At 40.5% G+C, this 19,156-nt stretch overlaps 1 protein-coding gene across 8 annotated transcripts in view; it reads right to left on the bottom strand.

The window, feature by feature from the left end:
- ELMO1 (engulfment and cell motility 1) overlaps positions 1-19,156 on the bottom strand; it is a 516,082-nt gene that overhangs the window by 366,835 nt on the left and 130,091 nt on the right. For all 8 annotated transcript variants that reach the window (XM_017670942.3, XM_017670934.3, XM_037027353.2 and 5 more), the window contains one exon: positions 3,263-3,313. In XM_017670942.3, coding sequence (XP_017526431.1) covers positions 3,263-3,313 — 51 coding nt within the window. The remainder of the gene's footprint in view (positions 1-3,262; positions 3,314-19,156) is intronic.

Genomic DNA, 19,156 nt, shown 5'->3' with positions numbered 1-19,156 from the left:
TGTATAGATATATATCTATAGATATTTATGTCTCTCTCTCTCTACAGATATAGATATGCATTTATTCTGTCTCTACCTGCCAGGATAATATCTATATATATTAGATAATATAATATCTCTCTATATATTAGTTATTACATATAGATACAGAAAACAGTAGAGATAGCTATATAGCTCACTTTTGTTCATAGCTTTTGGCCATCTGTTCTGGGGGTAGTTTATTTATTCATACAGGGATCCTGCAAACTGAGGAATTAGCCCTCTAATTATCATGCAGATTGCCAATTGTTTTTCCTAATTTTCTGTTTTGACGTTGCTTCTGGAATTCTTTCCAAACATAAAGCTTTGGTGGGGTTGTTTTTATTTTTTGGTAGTCAAATTTATTGATCTTTTTCTTAATGGTTTCTGGGTTTTATGCCCTACCCAGAGAGGCTGTCCATGCACTAAGACTACAAAATATATTCATTGTAAGGACTTTTTAAAACAAAAATTTCAGGGAACTAAAAACAATGGTCTGGCAACCCAAGCTTCTTCCAAAAGGAACAGTGGCCAAAATTTATTTAAAATAGGCTTCATGTAGCACCTAACCTCAGATTGGGTTTTCACAGCTATTGTTATCCTGGCAGGTAAAAGGAAACATTGTAGCTGAACAATCGGAAGCTCTCCAGACCCTGAACGGTTCAGGCAGACACACACATCTGCCCACATTCTCTGGGTATGTCTCTGGCCATATTTTCATGATACAAGGGAGATGGATAAAGATACGATGCCTGAAAGACACACATGTTTAAGATGCCAGTAGAGTTATTGTGTAAAGATGTGTAATGTGGGGAAGGACCACCAGCCATGTGTGTTTTCACAAGAATACCAATGCAGGTTGTTTTTTTATATCTTAGTAATGCCCAGATAGGGTGTTCTATGACAGAGTAGGACAGAAAATAGATTCATCAACAAAAATCAACAAAAATCCCACCACTAATCAAATGGAGGTGAAACTCAGCACAGCTGCACATTATGGGAGCGTGTGGTATTGTGGCATGGAGCCATCGGGAGAGGTGTGTGCATTCTTGTCTGGCTACAGAGAGTGCAGCTGAGGCAAATGAAGGGACTGTAAAAGCTCGTGAAGCACCGTTGGCTGGTTTCTTTACGGTACTTTAACACTTTCTGGCAAATCTGGTGGAGAGAGGTTTTTTTGTTAACATATTTTTTGTGTGTATGTAAAAAGTGAACGAGTTAGCATATGCTGACCCAAATTTTTCAGTTAAACACAAAATAATACAAAATAATCCACTATCAACAAGTGAAGTTTACTGAGCCAAAATATCTTGCCTATAGAGTAATGCTCTATTCTAGACCGAGACTACAATCAAACCATAAGGAGCTTGCTTAAAATGCAGACATCATGACTCAGCTTTGCTTTGAAGGCCCAGACATGAGCATTTTTAAAGTTCCACCAGTGACTCAGGTTTGGGGACCACTGCTCTTTAGAAAGTATAACCCAGTCTCTTGCAAGTAGATGCCACCTTATCATATTGCCTTGTGCTTTCACTGGCTTTCATGTCTTTCTGTTCACCATGTAGGGAACGTGAAGGTCATTACCTGAAAAGCACACACTCCATTGGCCCTGATGACACCCAGTTATGCCACGGTGTTGGCATGTTCACTTTTGGGGATGCTGAAAAACTTCCCCCTACCAGATAGTCAGCCTTCTTTCAAGGAGTGGCTTAGCATTGCAGAAATTTGATGCATGAGCCAATGGCAGTAACTTTGACATACAGAAGGCCTAGGCTTACAGAGGCCTAGGTTAAAGGCACAGATATAGACATGAATTTATCCTGGCTTTACCTGCCAGGATAAATGTTAGATAGATAGTTAGATCTATGTACACATAGACATATCTTCTTTGGTTTACAGACTGCCTAGGTTAAAAAAACAAAAACAAAAAAACAAAAAAAGAGCCTTTCCAATTCCTAAGATGAAGCAAACAGCAAGGTGTACTCTTTTGCCCAGCAAGCAGATGAATAATTTAAGCAGGATAAATAGTGACTACAAAAGCCAAATGAAACCATGGTCTCTAAAGGTCAAATTAACTATAATTCCTGCTGACTAAAGTAAGAACAGTGCTAAGTCAGACAAAAAAGTCTCAGCTCATCATGTAATCACTGAAAAATGAGTAGAAATTATGAATCCCATTAAGTAGAAAAGAAGGCCCAGAAAGACACAGTTCAGCCAACTTCAGCCATGTGTTCTCATGAGCTCCTCACTGTATTTAGGTTCAAGATGTTATTGGGTAAAATGTTTAGGAGTTTTTAAGCTTCTCTAACGTAATTTCAACACGAAGAATTTGTAGTAGTTACAATACCCACAATTTAATTTTAGCCAGATGTTTTTCCCAATTTTTAAGTTTATTTTTAGCGTAACACATGGCTTCAGTGAAAACTGAAAATGAGAATTAGACACAGTTTTCATCACAGATGCAGAGTGAAAATAGTAGCATTTGGGGTATTTTGTGCAGATTTTTTTTTAGGAAAGCAATAAGATGCACTGTGAAATAATATACTTTAAATATGCTAATGTTACTACCCAAAGAATCTGCAAGCAAGGAAGAAAGATCAAGATAGGCAACAAAGGCAGCTACAGTAATCCAAATATTCTGTAGCATTTTTGTCTAGCAGCTTTTATTTGAAAAACTTCAAAGTGTTTTATCTAGAATCAGCTGTCAATGAAATAACATAAGTGACAAATATTTCTCAAACTATATTTACATGAATTGTCACAATAATTGACTAAAGCGAGAAAATGCTTAAATACTCTCTGCTTGATACAGGGACACATACACATAACCCTACACACATCCTCTGAGTGTAAGGGGAAGTGATAACCTGTTTTTGGTTTATTTGCATTGTTTGTTGTCTGAATTTCTTCAGATGGCATTAGGTGCATGTGTGAGCAGGTGGGTAAAATTAATCAATCAGTGTAGCTGGGTTATTCCATCTGTAATATGAGAATTGTTGAGATGACCACCAAACTCAAACTTGAAGTCAACTTACTTGCACTTAACCTGGAACAAAATCTTCCTCCTCTGTAATGGGAAATAAAAGGAGGAGCATTCCTGCTAATCCAGAGTCTGCATGTGTAGGCATTCCAAGGACCTTTTGTTTTGCACTAAAGTCATCCTCAAAAAGTAGTATCCCATAACTACATATAGTGAAACTGGATACTAGGGCATTTACTGGAGAGCAGGAAACTAAGATCAACTTACCGGAGATGTGGTTAATCGAAGGATAGTGCCATTCTTTATTTCATTGCGATTCTGGAAAAGGGAAAAAAAATCTTTGTAAGTCATTAAGTAGAAGCTTGGTAAAGAAAAGAACAAAGACCATGGAAATCTAGTACAGACTCTATACAATAAGCATTCCTATGATTCAGTTTATTCTCACTCAAGTGATTTTTAATTACTTCTACATAGAAATATAAACTGGGTCCTAGAAGTGTTAACTTAATATCAAGTCACAGACAGCATTCAGCACAGAGGAAGTGAACATTAATCTAAAGAATATGAATATGGGGCCCAAGAAAAGGAAACAACAAAAGCAGTTTAGAAAAGGTTATTAAGGGAATATGACCTAGCAATTCTACTCTTACATATACCTTAAGAGAACTGAAACATATATCCACACAAAATCTTATACACGAGTATGCACAGAAACATTATTCATAACCAAAAAGTGGAAACAATCCAAATGTCCATCTACTGACAAATGGATAAACAAAGTGTGGTATATCCATTCAATAGAATATTATTAGGCCATGAAAAGAAATGATACATGCTATAACATGGATGAACCTTGACCACACTACACTAAGTAGAAGAATCTAGAAACAGAGGCCATATATTTTTATGATTCCATTCATATGAAATGTCCAGAATAAGCATCTCCCAAGAGACAGGAAACAGATTAATGGTTTTCCAGCAGGAGGAGGGATGGCAAGTGAATGCTAATGGGTTTCTTTTCAGGGTGATAGAAATATTCCAAAATTGTCTTTTGTAACGGCTTCACAAATCTATGAATACACTAAAAAAACACTGAATCAAACACTTTAAAAAGGGGAATTTTAGAGAATGTGAATTATAACTCAATAAAATTATTATTTTTTTAAAGATTATTAAGGAGCTTGGTTTCTTAATGTTTGCTGGCTCCGACTGCATGTTGCCTTAAATTCAAGAAAAAAATAACAAAAATAAGCAGATCTCAAATCAGTCTGTCTCCAGTTGGCAAGTACAGATGAAGTGAGTGTTCTGTCATTTAGCATGTTTGACATTGGAAGTATTTCACTGGCAATTTTATTTTCTGCCACCAGAGTATGCACCACCCTCAGCTTTCAGGAGGTGGCCTTGTGGGAGTCACACCTGAAAGGGAACAGACTTAAGACCAAATCTCTCTCTCCAAAAACCCTAATATGAACCCTAAAGCCCTAAAACTAAATGCAGGGAGGTCTGAAAGCCCAACATTGTTGGGTCCAAGCTCTCCTCAGGCAATTGCGGCCCTAACTAGAGCATCCCAGCCAGACACCCAGCTGCCTCTGGAGAGCAAGCACACATTCCCGGCAGTATGCGGGCAAGGGCTGAGTGGCTACCTGGCGGGCACACTCAGATAGGAGAGCGTGAAATGACTTTCAGTCATTTAAAAAAGCTCCTTTCAACTCCAAAATTCTATGACTCTGAGAATGGTAGAGAAGACAGTAGATACTAATTAGAGAATATTAAGGAAGCCAAATACATAGCGTGCCTCCTTCCTGCTCAGGTTCTAAATGAATTGATAAATAAAAGAGTCAGAAGATGAAAAACTGAAATAGCCCCTTCATTAGTTACTATGGAGAACAAGGCTCAGAGAGAGAAGTCAACATTCCTGAGAGCAAAGAAGTAAGAGTGGTGGGAACAAATGCTCTGCTGATGCCCGGCTGCCCGTGACGCCTACAGGGTGCAGGAACTGGCTGGGAGCACGATGCAGGTGAAATTAAGCAGCTGGCCTCCAGGCACCCATGTTGACACCTGAAATACGGACTCCTGACATCCTGGGATCCAAATTCGAGTTCTTTGAAGGGTGAGTCTTGAGGGTTGTTTGTTTAAAACGAGAACAGTATGAAAACCACTGACAGATCTCGCTGGGTTCAAGTTTCCGCTCTGCCGTGCATCAGCTGTGTGCGCTCGGTGCAAGCCTGATTAACCACTCTGATCTAAGTTTTCTCTTCCCTAAAATGAGAACAAGTCATTGCTTAAAGAATGTAGTAAGAACTAGAGGTGGTATATTCACTGTGCCTAGCCTAGAACTGGCTCAGTAACGAGAGAGATGGCCTCTGTTACAGAGCAGGTCCCACCCCTTCTGTCTAAGCCTTCGCAGTTAGCTGTTCATTTGCTTTCTTTCTCTCTTTTCCTTTGCCCTGAAAAAAATGTTTTAACTCAAGTGTTTCATATTTTGAAGTAAAAGAAGGTAAGTAGATAAACTACTAAATATGCATTAAAAACGTATGGTCCTGACTGGAAGGAAGCTGAAATTCAAAGAGAAAGGCAAGGGCGGGCCTCTGCTTCAGTCTGTCTTCTTTCAGGAAACCAGCTGGAGCACACTTCTTCTACCCTGGGTGGATGACACCTTTTGCTCCCTAAGGAATGACGAACATGGAACGTCAGCTTGGTTATTAACAAAGGGAAAGTCTTGTATTTGCTCTGATTTCATAAATTCTATCCCTTAAGAGCAGGGTCACCAGCTGGACAGTCTAGATGGGACCACATTTCACTTCTGACCTGGGGAATCTGGTACAAGTGACATAGCTGCCCTTTATGCCAGCTTCTTCACATGTAAAATGAAAAGTGTTATCTCCTAAGGTTGTTCTGAGGATTAACTGAAATAATCCATTTAAAGCCCTTAGAACAGTGCCTGGCACATTGTAAACAAAAAAATTAAGTTCACTCTTTATTCTTAAGCCCAAAATGTACACAGCTACATACCCTTACTTGTTTTTCGCTAATCTTTATATGGGATCCAGTTAAATAAAAATAATAGTGCGATCTATGTTATCCTAAGTCTAAGACCCAGCATCAGTAGCACAGACCCAGCAGAATGACAAACACTAGCGAACGTACGCCTCTTCCATCAGCAGACCAAAATAGTGAAGCAGCTCTTGTCACACAGTGTGCCTCACATCAAAGGCTGGGAACCTAGCACTTTTTTTGATACTTGGGCCTCTGTACCTGTTTTGGAGGGACATTCCTTGATGCAGTCCTCCATACACTCAGTAAGTTATACGTGTGTGTGCAAGAGAGAGAGATTTTACTTACTTATCTTGTTCATTAGCTATCTCCCCTCACCTTCAGAATGTCATGTCCATGAGACTAGATATTTTATAACCACAATATCACTCCTACCTAGAATAGTGAATGTGTGTGGCCTGGCACATGGCTGGCGATTAATAAGTATTTGTTAAATAAATGGCTAAATCTACTGTATGCCTGGCCATAGATAAGACAGGGGGATCAAATACAAAGTTAAAAAAGATTTAACTCTTATTGCCTAAATTCCTCTCGGGATTCAAAAAAGTGAGCAGACTGACAAGTTATACCTGTACCATGAGAGCACTGTGGACCCATACTGTGGGTTACCAGTTCTGTAAAAGCACATATGTGTCACAGGAAGAAGAGAGAAAAAGGGTGTTTAGAAAAGTTCTTTAGTGGAGGTGACATTCAAGAAGGCCCTCTAATCTAAAAGCAAGGATATCCCAGGAGGAAAAAAAACAGCACATCTCAAAGGACACTACATCCTCCAAGAACAGAAAAAAGTCCTGTGTTGTCACTTAGAGCCTAGGATGCACAGAAGAGAAAGATGTGAATGACACTTAAATGGTAGACCTTTAGCCATTTCAGGAAGGGGAGGCAGGAGTCAGTGGGGTGAAATTCCAGCTCTGATTTACTGTTCGTGAGTGTGTCCTCTCTGAAGTAGCCCGTTGGGTAGTATGCAGCCATCTCTGTGCTTAATGCTTCTGTTCTGTTAAATAATAAGGAGAATCGCAGGGCACATGCTCTGGGAACAAAAGCAATGCATCCTTCTTCAATAAAAAGGAATGTCACGCATCTGGGCTGAGAAGAGAAAGTATCTACCCTACCCCCATATTCAAGTGTCCAAACCATGCTGTCTAGAGTAACAGGCCTTTGTGCTCCGCTGTCTTCATTGGCATGACTTTGATTTCCAGAAGCCTTCTGTGTGGGCAAAAGGTATGACTGCTCATTAAAGGGACTTCCTGAGAAACTTATAAACTCTTAAGTGGAAAACATCAGTTGTTTTCATCCTAAGACTCTTTGAATCTCTCAATTTGAAATTCTCTGCAGCTAACACCAATCCTGGACTATGGTATCATGACCCATACATGCCTTGAAAATCTAGCCTAAATCAAACTTCCAGTTCTCAATAAATTTTGACCTTAAAATGTGATGGTCTTTTGATGTGTCAATTTGACTAGGCTACAGTCCTCAGTTATTCAATCAAAACTAATCTAGGTGTTACTGTGAAGGTATTTTGCAGATGTGATTAAACTCAATAATTAGTTAACTTTAAGTAAGAGAGATTATCCCAGATAATCTGGGTGGGCTTGATTCTATAAACTGAAAGGCCTTAAAATCTGAGGGCTCTCTGAAAAGCAAGAAATTCTACCAGCAAATAGCAGATTCAGTGCTCATCCCAGAGTTCCAGCCTACCCGTCCTGAAGGCCTGCCCTGCAGATTTCAGACTTGCCTAGCTAGCCACGTAAGCCAAGTTCTTGCAGTAAGTCTCCTAGCATATTTCTCCTACTGCTTCTGCATCTCTCACTGAACCCTGACCAACAGACCTGCAGCTGCTAAGACACTGCCACAGCTTTGTGTGGCCGTGTTCTCCCTCAGTGAGCAGCATACTGGCCAGCTCTGTCTTAACGACAGGTAATACTGGTGATCCTTGGGGAGCAGCTTGCAACAGGGCCATTCCAGCAACACTCAACTGAGTCAAGGTCACCTTTCTCAGGCCAAAGACAAAGGCATGTGGGGAAGAAAGAAAAAAGTGGGTGAACTCCTTCCCCACAAATGAAGAGGCAGATTCCACAAAAAAGAAGTATGTATCCATCAATTCAGAGTGCCAAGAACCTGCCCCACACCCCTCTCCAGAAAATCAGCCTTTAATCCTCCATTTTTCATATGATCTTCATATCATTTGCTTTAGATCAACATGGGTGTGTATTAAAAGGAAGATTTCTAGGACCCCTACTCCATAGCCAACGACTCACAGGCCTGGGATGCTGCATTTTTACTATGATCCCATGTAATTCTGATGCACAATCAAGTTTAGAATCATCCTATTCTAATTCATAAGACTACTCACCACATTTCGAATAAGTGTTTGGAATTTCAAGGTACTAAAGTCTGAGGCAAACAAGACTAATGCCAGCTCCTCAAAAATTCCAAGGAGAAAAGCAGCAGAAAGCATATTTCTGCAGGGAAATATCCCATCTGCCCACAATATACAAGTGGAATGACAAGTGGCCCAGTGAAAGCCAGCTAAGCCCCGTTGTCGTATTTACTCATACCCGGCAGTTCCAGACTATTCTAGCCCCTGACATTCACAGGCATCTCCATAGGATGTCTTTGTGTTTCTTCACAGAACTGGCTCAGCAATTCGGCCTCTTGTGTGGATTGATAATAAGCTCCTGCAGAAAAATGTCACTGTTTTTTCCCCGCCGAAATTTGTTTTTCTCAGTATGCTTTCTATCTCGTTAAACAAATAAACGATTATTCCCTGGTCAAAAATCCAAATTCTACCTCCCTTCCTATTGTTTAGAAAGGAAAACAGAAATTTGGAGAGGGAGAGGGCACTGCAACCCACAGGTCTGGGCCCCCAGAGGGCAGGCAGCTCCAGGGTCTTGTCCCTCCCTGGCTGTGGCTGTCTTCCTCTCTCTGTCTTTGTCTCTCTGTCTCTCTCTCCAGATGTAACAAGGCCCTTACTTTGTATGCATTATTACAAAATAACGCTGTTCTTTAGATCCATTACTCAATCATCACAAAGGCAGACTTTACATGTAAATGTGAACCTGATACCTTTTGTCCTTTATGTGTCCATTTGTATGATCTTCAAATCTTTGGGCTAAAGGAGATAGCAGCGCAGTATACGATATGTCAGTTGCTAGGTTACAGAGCAATGCCTCTAGACAGAAGACTCCAGGTCTAACATTGGAGGAGGGATGTTAGAAATACCCTAAAATAAAACCCAAACCCTCAAACACTAGGAAAAAAAGAGGTAGAGTGAGGAAAACAGATAAAGAAAGGGCACTGAACTATTCTAACTGCACATTTCCCATAACTGTACTCTGGCATCCCCAGGGCAGCTTACCAACAAGGTCCAGGTCCCCATCCCCATTCCCCTTCCCGGTACAGCTTTCAGCAGCTCATCTCTACCCATTGATTGAAGGATTTGGGTCTGACATCTTTTTCACTCTTTTTTCATGCCCCAACTAGATTCTAATCTCAGTTGTTATCTTTCTTTAATCATTTTGCTTTTCATAACACCAGATCTCCTTTACACCCTTCCCAAAGTCAAAAGAAGAAACAAGGTACACAGGTAATAACTAAGATACCTGTGGTGTGGAAAACACAGGCCATAAAGCTGGAGGGCCTGTTCCCTATGACCAGGTTGCTCTCTTTCTCTCTGTAGTAAGATCTGGGTTAAAGGAATGGAAACAGGTGGGCACACAGTTCACAGGCACCCGGGAGTCCACAATGGCGTGGTGAGCCCTAGCTAGATCAGGAGCATGCCAGTCCCTCAGCATTTCCATCAACCACTTGTAGAAGATAGAAGTAAAGAACAGTATGTTTTTCTGGAGAAGCACATGCTTATCTTATCTTAAAGGAACATGCACTATCAGATGTTCACTCCTGCTAAAAAAGCCTGGGAGTCGTTGGCTTCCTCAGCCAATTTCACATGGCAGGATGTGAGCACACACCTACCTTCACCTGCTGTTCAGACCCCAGGACCAAAAGCTCAGGGTACTACCTAACCTGTGTCCGTGGTCCTCTAACACCCTACGATAAGAACTGACTGAGTCTAATTTGTCAAGAAGTAATGGAAGGTCATTATTTAGATGTGAATCTTAGACTCAGCCTGGAAATGCGAGTAGGCAGTCTCCTGAAGCATGGAAGCTGGTGGGGGGGCAGTTTTAGCAATCCAGACCAGCGGGGTCAGCCCCAGCAAAGGCAGAGTGTGAGCATCAGGAGGATGAGGATCTGTATTCACAAAATCTCTCACCCTACAGGCGCTGGGCTGGAGAAACAGTAAGGGGGTGAGGCTGGGGGACCACCAGGTCTCTGGGAGCCTGGATTGTGCAGTGGACTGTTGGCAGAAAGCCCCAGGCTGGGCCTGGGCCAACTAACTGCCGCCCGACATTGGGCAAGTCAACTTGCTTAAGATTCCTTATCAACAGAACAGAGGCGAGGGGCCCAGGGCCGAAGGCCAATTCTCTTCTCCTTCATTCTCAACATGATAAACAAAGAGGAAACACTGAAGGCTTTTGAGCAAGGGGATGTTTCATAGAAATGAATCTGTCAGTAACAGTGAATCAGAGTGGAAAGGGTGTAAGTTAAGGAGATGGGGTGAGGCGACGGGTGTTGCAGCAATGCACAGCTGCCTCCCATCACTGTGGAGTGTGGCACTTCTCAGTTAGGCTGCAGGCTCCAGCGGTGCCACCGCTGGCCCGGAGCACTTCCAGATTCCACATGAACGCCAGCAGATGAACCCGAGATCCGAAAAGCTGGCAAGTAATAGGTTCTATGACAAAAAATACATGCCTTTCTTCTCATATATAATTTGAAGGAGAGTAAATAGGGACAAATTTTTGATGGATGATTTTGTAACATTTAACAAATGCCTGAAAAATGTTCAAAATCAAATTTTATGAATTTTTCCTGAGAAAGTCATTAGAGATGAAAATACAAAAACATGTCCACTACAGTATTGGTTAAAAGGGAGAAAAAAACTAAAAGCAAATCCAAGTATTCCAGTTACTTATTTATTGTCTCAAATCAAAACCCACCATTTTTTTTTTGGTACCATTAATCTACAATTACATGAGTGACATTATGGTTACTAGACTTCCCCCATCATCAAGTCCCCACCACATACCTCATTTCAGTCACTGTCCATCAGCGTAGTAAGATGCTGTAGAATCACTACTTGTCTTCTCTGTTGTACAGCCCTCCCTGTGCCCCCCATCACCTACATTATGCCCCTTTCCCCCTCCTCTTGTCCCTCCCTTCCCACCCATCCTCCCCAGTCCCTTTGGTAACTGTTACTCCATTCTTGGGTTCTGTGAGTCTGCTGCTGTTTTGTTCCTACAGTTTTTTTCTTTGTTCTTATACTCCACAGGTGAGTGAAATCATTTGGTACTTGTCTTTCTCTGCCTGGCTTATTGTCACTGAGCATAATACCCTCTAGCTCCATCCATATTATTGTAAATGGTAGGATTTGTTTTCCTCTTATGGCTGAATAATATTCCATTGTGTATATGTACCACCTTTTCTTTATCCATTCATCTACTGATGGACATTTAGGTTGCTTCCATTTCTTGGCTATTGTAAATAGTGCTGCAATAAACATAGGGGTGCATATGCCTTTTTCAAACTGGGCTGCTGCATTCTTAGGGTAAATTCCTAGGAGTAGAATTCCTGAGTCAAATGGTATATCTATTTTGAGCTTTTTGAGGCACCTCCATACTGCTTTGCACAATGGTTGAACTAATTTACATTCCCAACAACAGTGTAGGAGGGTTCCTCTTTCTCTACATCCTCGCCAACATTTGTTGTTGTTTGTCTTTTGGATGGTGGCCATCCTGACTGGTGTTAGGTGATATCTCATTGTGGTTTTAATTTGCATTTCTCAGATGATTAGCGATGTGGAGCATCTTTTCATGTGCCTGTTGGCCATCTGAATTTCTTCTTTGGAGAAGTGTCTGTTGAGCTTCTCTGCCAATTTTTTAATTGGATTATTTACTTTTTGTTTTTGAGGTACGTGAGCTCTTTATATATTTTGGATGTCAATCCTTTATCAGATATGTCATTTATGAATAGTCTCCCCCACTGTAGGATATCTTTTAATTCTATTGATGGTGTTCTTTGCTGTACAGAAGTTTTTCAGCTTGATATAGTCCCACTTGTTCATCTTTACTTTTGTTACCCTTGCCTGGGGGAATATGTTCATGAAGAAGTCGCTCATGTTTATGTCCAAGAGATTTTTGCCTGTGTTTTTTTCTAAGAGTTTTATGGTTTCATGACTTACATTCAGGTCTTTGATCCAATTCGAATTTACTTTTGTGTATGGGATTAGACAATGATCCAGTTTCATTCTCTTACATGTAGCTGTCCAGTTTTGCCAATACCACCTGTTGAAGAGGCTGTCATTTCCCATTGTATATCCAAGGCTCCTTTATCATATATTAATTGACTGTATATGTTTGGGTTAATATCTGGACTCTCTATTCTGTTCCACTGGTGTGTGGGTCTGTTCCTGTGCCAGTAACAAACTGTCTTAATTACTGTAGCTTTGTAGTAGAGCTTGAAGTTGGGAAGTGAGATCCCCCTGCTTTATTCTTCCTTCACAGGATTGCTTTGGCTATTCAGGTCTTTTGTGGTTCCATATGAATTTTAGAACTATTTGTTCCAGTTCATTGAAGAATGCTGTTGGTATTTTGATAGGGATTGCATTGAATCTATAGATTGCTTTAGGCAGGATGGCCATTTTGACAATATTAATTCTTCCTAGCCAAGAGCACACGAAAAAACCACCATTTTTGTGCCCCACTTTGTAACACAGGAACCAGACCCTGCAGGCATTTCCTCTCTGCCATCTGGGAGAATGTCTAGCTTCCCCAATACAGGGAACCGGAATGACCCTTCCTGGTCACAAAAAGGCCTCTGGGATTGCCTTTGTTATTACTATTCAGTGTGGAAGCCCTCAGGCCTCCTGCCCCTCAGGTCCCACTCCCCCTACCAGAGGACACATCTAAGCAGCTCACCTACTCACCCTTCCAGCAACAGCACACTTTCAAAGCTCAGCACAGGCCCTCACCCTTCATCACAGCACAGCAGTGACGTGCCTGTGGTAGCCATGCCCTCTTTGTCAGGCCCTGGGGGAGGGGGGCAGTGCCCTCTTTTGGTCTCTAGTGCCCTCCTCAGACTAAAGGTTCCAGCTACTTTACTGCAATTGCTCTTTCCAGAACATCAGAGTCCTCTCTTACACCTTTACTCACAGTTAACCAGCTTCTCTAGTTACCGATTTTTTAATAAATTTGGTTTCTATATCCTGACTGGCCCCTGACTGATATACCAAGTCTTTCAAATGTCCCCTGATGTGAAGGAAAATATAAATAAATATGGCAAAGCAGGCCAATGGTACATAATATAGCCACTAAACTGGTGGTAAAAAAAAAAAAAGACTGTTTAATAATATGAGAACATGTTACATTGTATTATAAAGTGAAAAATATAGGTTGCAAAATAGTATTGCAGTGTAAATCCAAGTTGATGGAATGTAATGTGTGTGTATGCACTGAAAAAAATACTAGTGCCCAGGTAGGTAATTGTAATGTCCTTCACTTGCAACATATAAAAAAAAAAGAAAGAAAGCAGGAAAAATGTCTGATATTGTGTGTATCTGTCCACCCTAACTAGTGAATACTGTCTGTGTTTCTACGGGAGAAAGCAACATCCCCGGTTTTCGACAGAGGGAAAAGCTTCTACAAGCTGGGATGAACCACATCGACCAGGTCTTCCCCTGAAGCCCCACTTTTTCATCCACTGGAGATAGACTTGATTGCCAACCCTTCCCACTGCCAGCAGTTTTAACCTACCCCCCAATCAAATGACATGGCACCTGTTTAAACTTGGGCTGCTCTGGGCACATTAGAGCCTATGGCCGCAGAAATCTGCCAAGCGCTAGCCAGGATTACTGCACTGACAGGAAGAAGCTCATGCTTGCATAAAATGGTTTGAAGGGCCACTCCAGTAGTGTTGGTGGGGTCAGCAAGGATGGTGCCACAGCTGGGAAAATACTAATCCCATGGCCTGCTCTGGAACAACAGACTATGGACAGAGAATGAGCAGCAAGCCTTTACCGCATAGAGCTATGGAGCACCGTGGATGGAAACACCAGAGACGGAGGAGGGAATGAGCTGGACAGCTGGCTTCCGAGACAGTGTGGTGTCACATGCCATCCCAAACATAACCTGCCATGGTGTGAACCGCCCAGGCCGTGTCGCCAGATGGGTCTGATTCACACCTTGGCTTCTCCACTAACAGCTCTGCCACTTGGGCACTTGGCACATTGCCTGGCACATAGCAGGTGCTCAGGGAATATTCAGTAAATGAGTACATGCACATGACATCCCTGGGCCACCCTTGCTACCACATGAAAACAAGGATATTTAGACTGAATGGTATGTTGTGAGAATTAACTAGACAGTGCTAATAAAGCCTCTGCCTGGCACACAGTAAGGACCCGACACATCATTCATAAAGAAGCAGCTTCAGTACTGGGTACAGAAATATGGAAATTCTGCCAGATCAAGAAGTGGGAGAGAATCACAGGCAAAGGAAATGCAGGTCAGGCCAGTGTGTTCCCCTGCTAAGACACCAAGGGCCTTTCTTTTCTTTCCCGTGGTCATGGATGTTTTGGCAGTCTGCTGAAGCCTACACATGTCTGCCCTGAAAAATGTTTTTAAATGCATAAATAAAACCCATAAGCTTGCAAAGAAACTAACAGTCATACAGATATTTTAAATTGTATCACAGTGATACATGTACTGCTCCATCAGTGCAGATATCAGGGAACTTTTCCCAGAAAGAGCCAGATATGTAAATATTTTAAGCATTGAAGGCCAAGGTCTCTGTTGCAACTATGACACATAAATAAATGGACATGGCTGTGTTCCCATCAACTTTATTATAAAAACAGGTTGCAGCCTGGATTTGGACCACAGGTTATATAGTTTGCTGACCCCTTATGTTAATGCATGAAATAACAAGATATATTATATGGCCTAATAACTACCATAATTTCTAATTAGGTGTAATGATCATAAATAACATTTTGAGACAGCTGTAATAACAATAATAAATGGAAAGATCTATGATTTCTATTGGTAACATCGGCATAGCTACTGCTTATAATATTTGTGGCTTGTCACCTGCATTCATAATTGAAGCAATGCAGAATTTACATTTTCATAGAGTTGTAACTTTCTTCCTATACAAGTTCATGGACCCTAGGTTAAAACAGCAGCTTTCCATTATACTTAGAAGAAAATCCAAATTCCTACCACAGTTTAAAAGACTCAGCTTGATGTGGCTGGCCCCCACAATCATTTGGAAACACCCAAGCTCCCTAGCCTGTTCACTTTTGGTGCCTATCACACCAAGCTCTTCATGCTCCAGGGTGTTCATACTGGTCGTTCCTTTTTCTGCAATGTTACCAGTGCCTCCTTGCTATCCTCAAGACTTGGCTCAAATGTTACCTCTTTAGAGAGACATTCCTGATGCCTTATGCAGTCTTGGCCAAGGCCAACAGGTAGACCATTCAGGGCCATTGGAAGAAGATGCAGATTGCCCCAGAGCTGGCACAGCCCCATTGTAAAAACCCAGAACCCAGACAGTAACCTTGGGTAGCACAAATCTGGAGAGTAGCATAACTCTTTAGGGCAGGGGTATAGTTTTGTTTCTTGGGGCTCAAATGTTGAAGGACTAAGCCACAGATTCTGGAAACCATGTCTACTGTCCTGTAGTCTTATTTCATTTACATCTGGTTATTTGTAAACTTCAACCAAGCCAAGTTATAATTCTGACCTGTTCTTATCCTATATTTCTATGGTTGGCCTAGCAGACTAAATCTCAATAGCAACACCTACCAAACTGCATCTGTATCTTTATCATGCTACCCCATTTACTTCATTCAGAGCACTTACCCTGATATGAAAAAAATAACTTGGTCATTTTTTAGAAATTTCCTGTCTGTCTCCATAGTCACAAGAACATATGCATGAGAAGAGTGGGCATCATCACATTTCACCATCAGCAGTGCTTAGAACAATGCCTGGTATATATATAATGTGTGTAGTAAGAACTTTCTGAATGAAAGGAATGGACATTTTAATAATAACAGGGCCTGGAGCAACAACCAGAATATATTTGTAAACTAAAGCTAATTGGGCACTATGTCTTCAAAGATGGAAATACAGTCCCTTTCTTCTCCCCACAGTGCAAATAAATCTCAGACCATCTTTCCTTTCCTTCCCTATTCCACAACCTTCCATCAGCAGAGGGTATTTATTTCATGCCTACTCTGAGTACATATATCATTAACATTTTTTTAAAGAAAGAGTTTAGATATATTTACTCCTGTTCCACCATCAGTCTATGTGTCCTCAATGATGTCCTGAATGTAAATGAACCACATTCCACCTCACCATTCACCTAAGCCACAGCATCACCTGCCCTAGCCTAGAAGCAAAGTGACAAAGAGCCCCAGAGCTCTACAACTGAGTCAAGAGGCTCACAAGACTGCCCAGAACCACTCCCAGAATATTTACCTGTTCCAGCCCTATGTGGAAGGGCCCTGTTATGAAAAGAGGCCAGATGGAAACTCTAGAAAAGCAGGATCTGGACTCAGTGCTGGAAGTAAAAGCCCCGAGCAGTACACCCTAGAGAAAGCATGGGCTTTAACTGGAACCCACTCAAGAGCCCATCCTTCCATCTTCTTTTTTCTCCCTCCCTGCACCAGAAGTGAAATTAGAATTTATAGACTTTTCTAGAGAAGTTGGTAGAGATGAGAGATGTAAGAGGAGGGAATTAAACAGTTAAAACTCTAGAAATATTGAAAACTAATCTGCATGTTGGCTCTTCTCCTTTTTTATGGGAACACCTACACTGCCCTCAGACACCCAGGCCTCGTCTCCAGAAGTGGCCTGTCCTGGGGTCCTCTGACCACGTATTCATCTAAGCGTTAGTGGGGCAGTAAGCAATAAAAAGACCATGCTAATTCAATTAGAGAGTTGATCCAAAGATTACTGCCAGAGAAAACATTTCTTTTATAGACCTGTTCTCTGCCATAAACGTGTCTAATTAGATGAATTAACTAATTAGTATGAAGGGTTACCTACTTGATGAATTAAATGCCTTTTTCACATAGAGACTCTAAAATGAGATTTTGGTTTTTTACTATAAAAAGATCCTGCAAAACAAGGTAACATATATCAGAGAAATACTGGCTGATTTACAAGGCAAGGCTTTTAGCAAACATAAAGATTGAAATAAAACTGTGTTAAAATCAAGACTGTACATATACATTATATTTAAGTTACTTAATCCCTCTGATACTTTATTTTGTTAATTAAAAAAATAGGAAATAGACTGATAAATACATCTCAGTATGCTTAACAGAAATAAGCTCAATAGAATGCCTTCTACATAGCAAATTGTGGCTTAGGTACCAATTTATGTACCAATTGTTACAAAACAGATACAATTTTTGATGGACAGAAAACTATGAGGTACCTACACATACATCTTACTAAATGTATATAAGAACTTCAAGGGAGAAATTATAAGACTTTATTGAAAAATGTTAAAGAACATTCTAGTAAGTGAAAAGATACATTCATGGATGAGATAGATAATAGCCTAAAGAAAGCAATTCTCACAAAAAAATAATCAATAAATTAGTTCAACTTTAAACAAAATCTTAACAGGATTTGACAAGCTGACACTAAAATGCATGTAGCACAGTAAAAGATTTAGACTATGCAGGGTGATTTTAATAAAGAAAATGAAGACAGATTCATCCTATTAGATGTCACATATTGTTACTAAGTTGTAAGTGATCAAAGCTATATGGCACTGAACAAAACAGAAAGCCACAGAGATGCCTATATTCAGAAAACAACTCATAACAGAGGTGACAATGCAAATAATGGAGGTGGGAAGATAGGCGATAAATTATTCAAAAAATGGTGCAAGGACAAAATTAGATCCCTCTCTAATACACATATATGCACACACTTTCAAAATGGATTAATGACCAATCCAAAAATCAAGACTTTCAAGCTTTTGAAAGAAAACACAAGAGATTTTTCTAACATATGGCTAGAGAAACTGCTTTTAAATAAGACATAAGAAGCTCAAGCAATAAATTTTTTAAAAATCACTTTGATCACTTTAGTAACTACTTTTTCAATAACCATAAAAAAGTTAACAGCTAGGGACAAGGTGCAGATATATAAAAAAAGAAGCCATTCCATATCCTATAAAGAACTCCCATCATGAGAAAGAACACTCCCCTCCCCCTATTGGCCAAAGACTGTAACAGGCAGTTTGTAGAAAGGAAATCTAAATAGATAATAAACATAGGAAATATGCTCAATCTCAGGAATTAGGGAAAAGGAAATTAAAGCCATAAGAAGTTGCATGACACCCCTATCCAGCTGGCTAATGGTAGGAAAGACTTACAACAAGAACTGGTTAGGATGAAGGGAAGAGGAACTCCACATTGTGGGTAGGGCTAAGCTGGTTGAACCACCTTGGAAAGCAGTTGGCAATCCCTCCCGAAGTTGGGTGTACCCTCTAATCCAACAGAGTTCTGTGTTTTATTCTAAAGAAACTTTCAAATGGGGTCACATGACTACATATACAAAGATATTCATTATGGTACTATTTGTGATACCAAAAATGGGAAAACAGCTGCTTATCAACTGTGTTTTATTCATGCAATGGGATATTATACATACTACATCCCAAAAATATAACTTTGGATGAAAAAATTAAATTGCAAATGGTTACCTACAGTATGATACAAATAAGTTAAATTTTAAAACACTAAATGATTCTCCATATTATTCATGAATGCATACATATGTAAAACAATCTAAAATTCATGAGATATTCATGAGAATAATATATCTCAATTTCAGGCTAGCATTTACCTCTGAGGAGGGAGGAATAGGAGAGAAAGGGAAAATGATAGAGTAGGGCTTTTCTGTACTTGTACCTTTTTTCAAAGATGATCTGAAGCAATAAGCAAAATATTAACACCTATTAACACCC

This window comes from Manis javanica, chromosome 6 (assembly GCF_040802235.1).
Source record: "Manis javanica isolate MJ-LG chromosome 6, MJ_LKY, whole genome shotgun sequence".
Taxonomy (NCBI): domain Eukaryota; kingdom Metazoa; phylum Chordata; class Mammalia; order Pholidota; family Manidae; genus Manis; species Manis javanica.
This window is presented reverse-complemented; position numbering and strand designations above follow the sequence as displayed.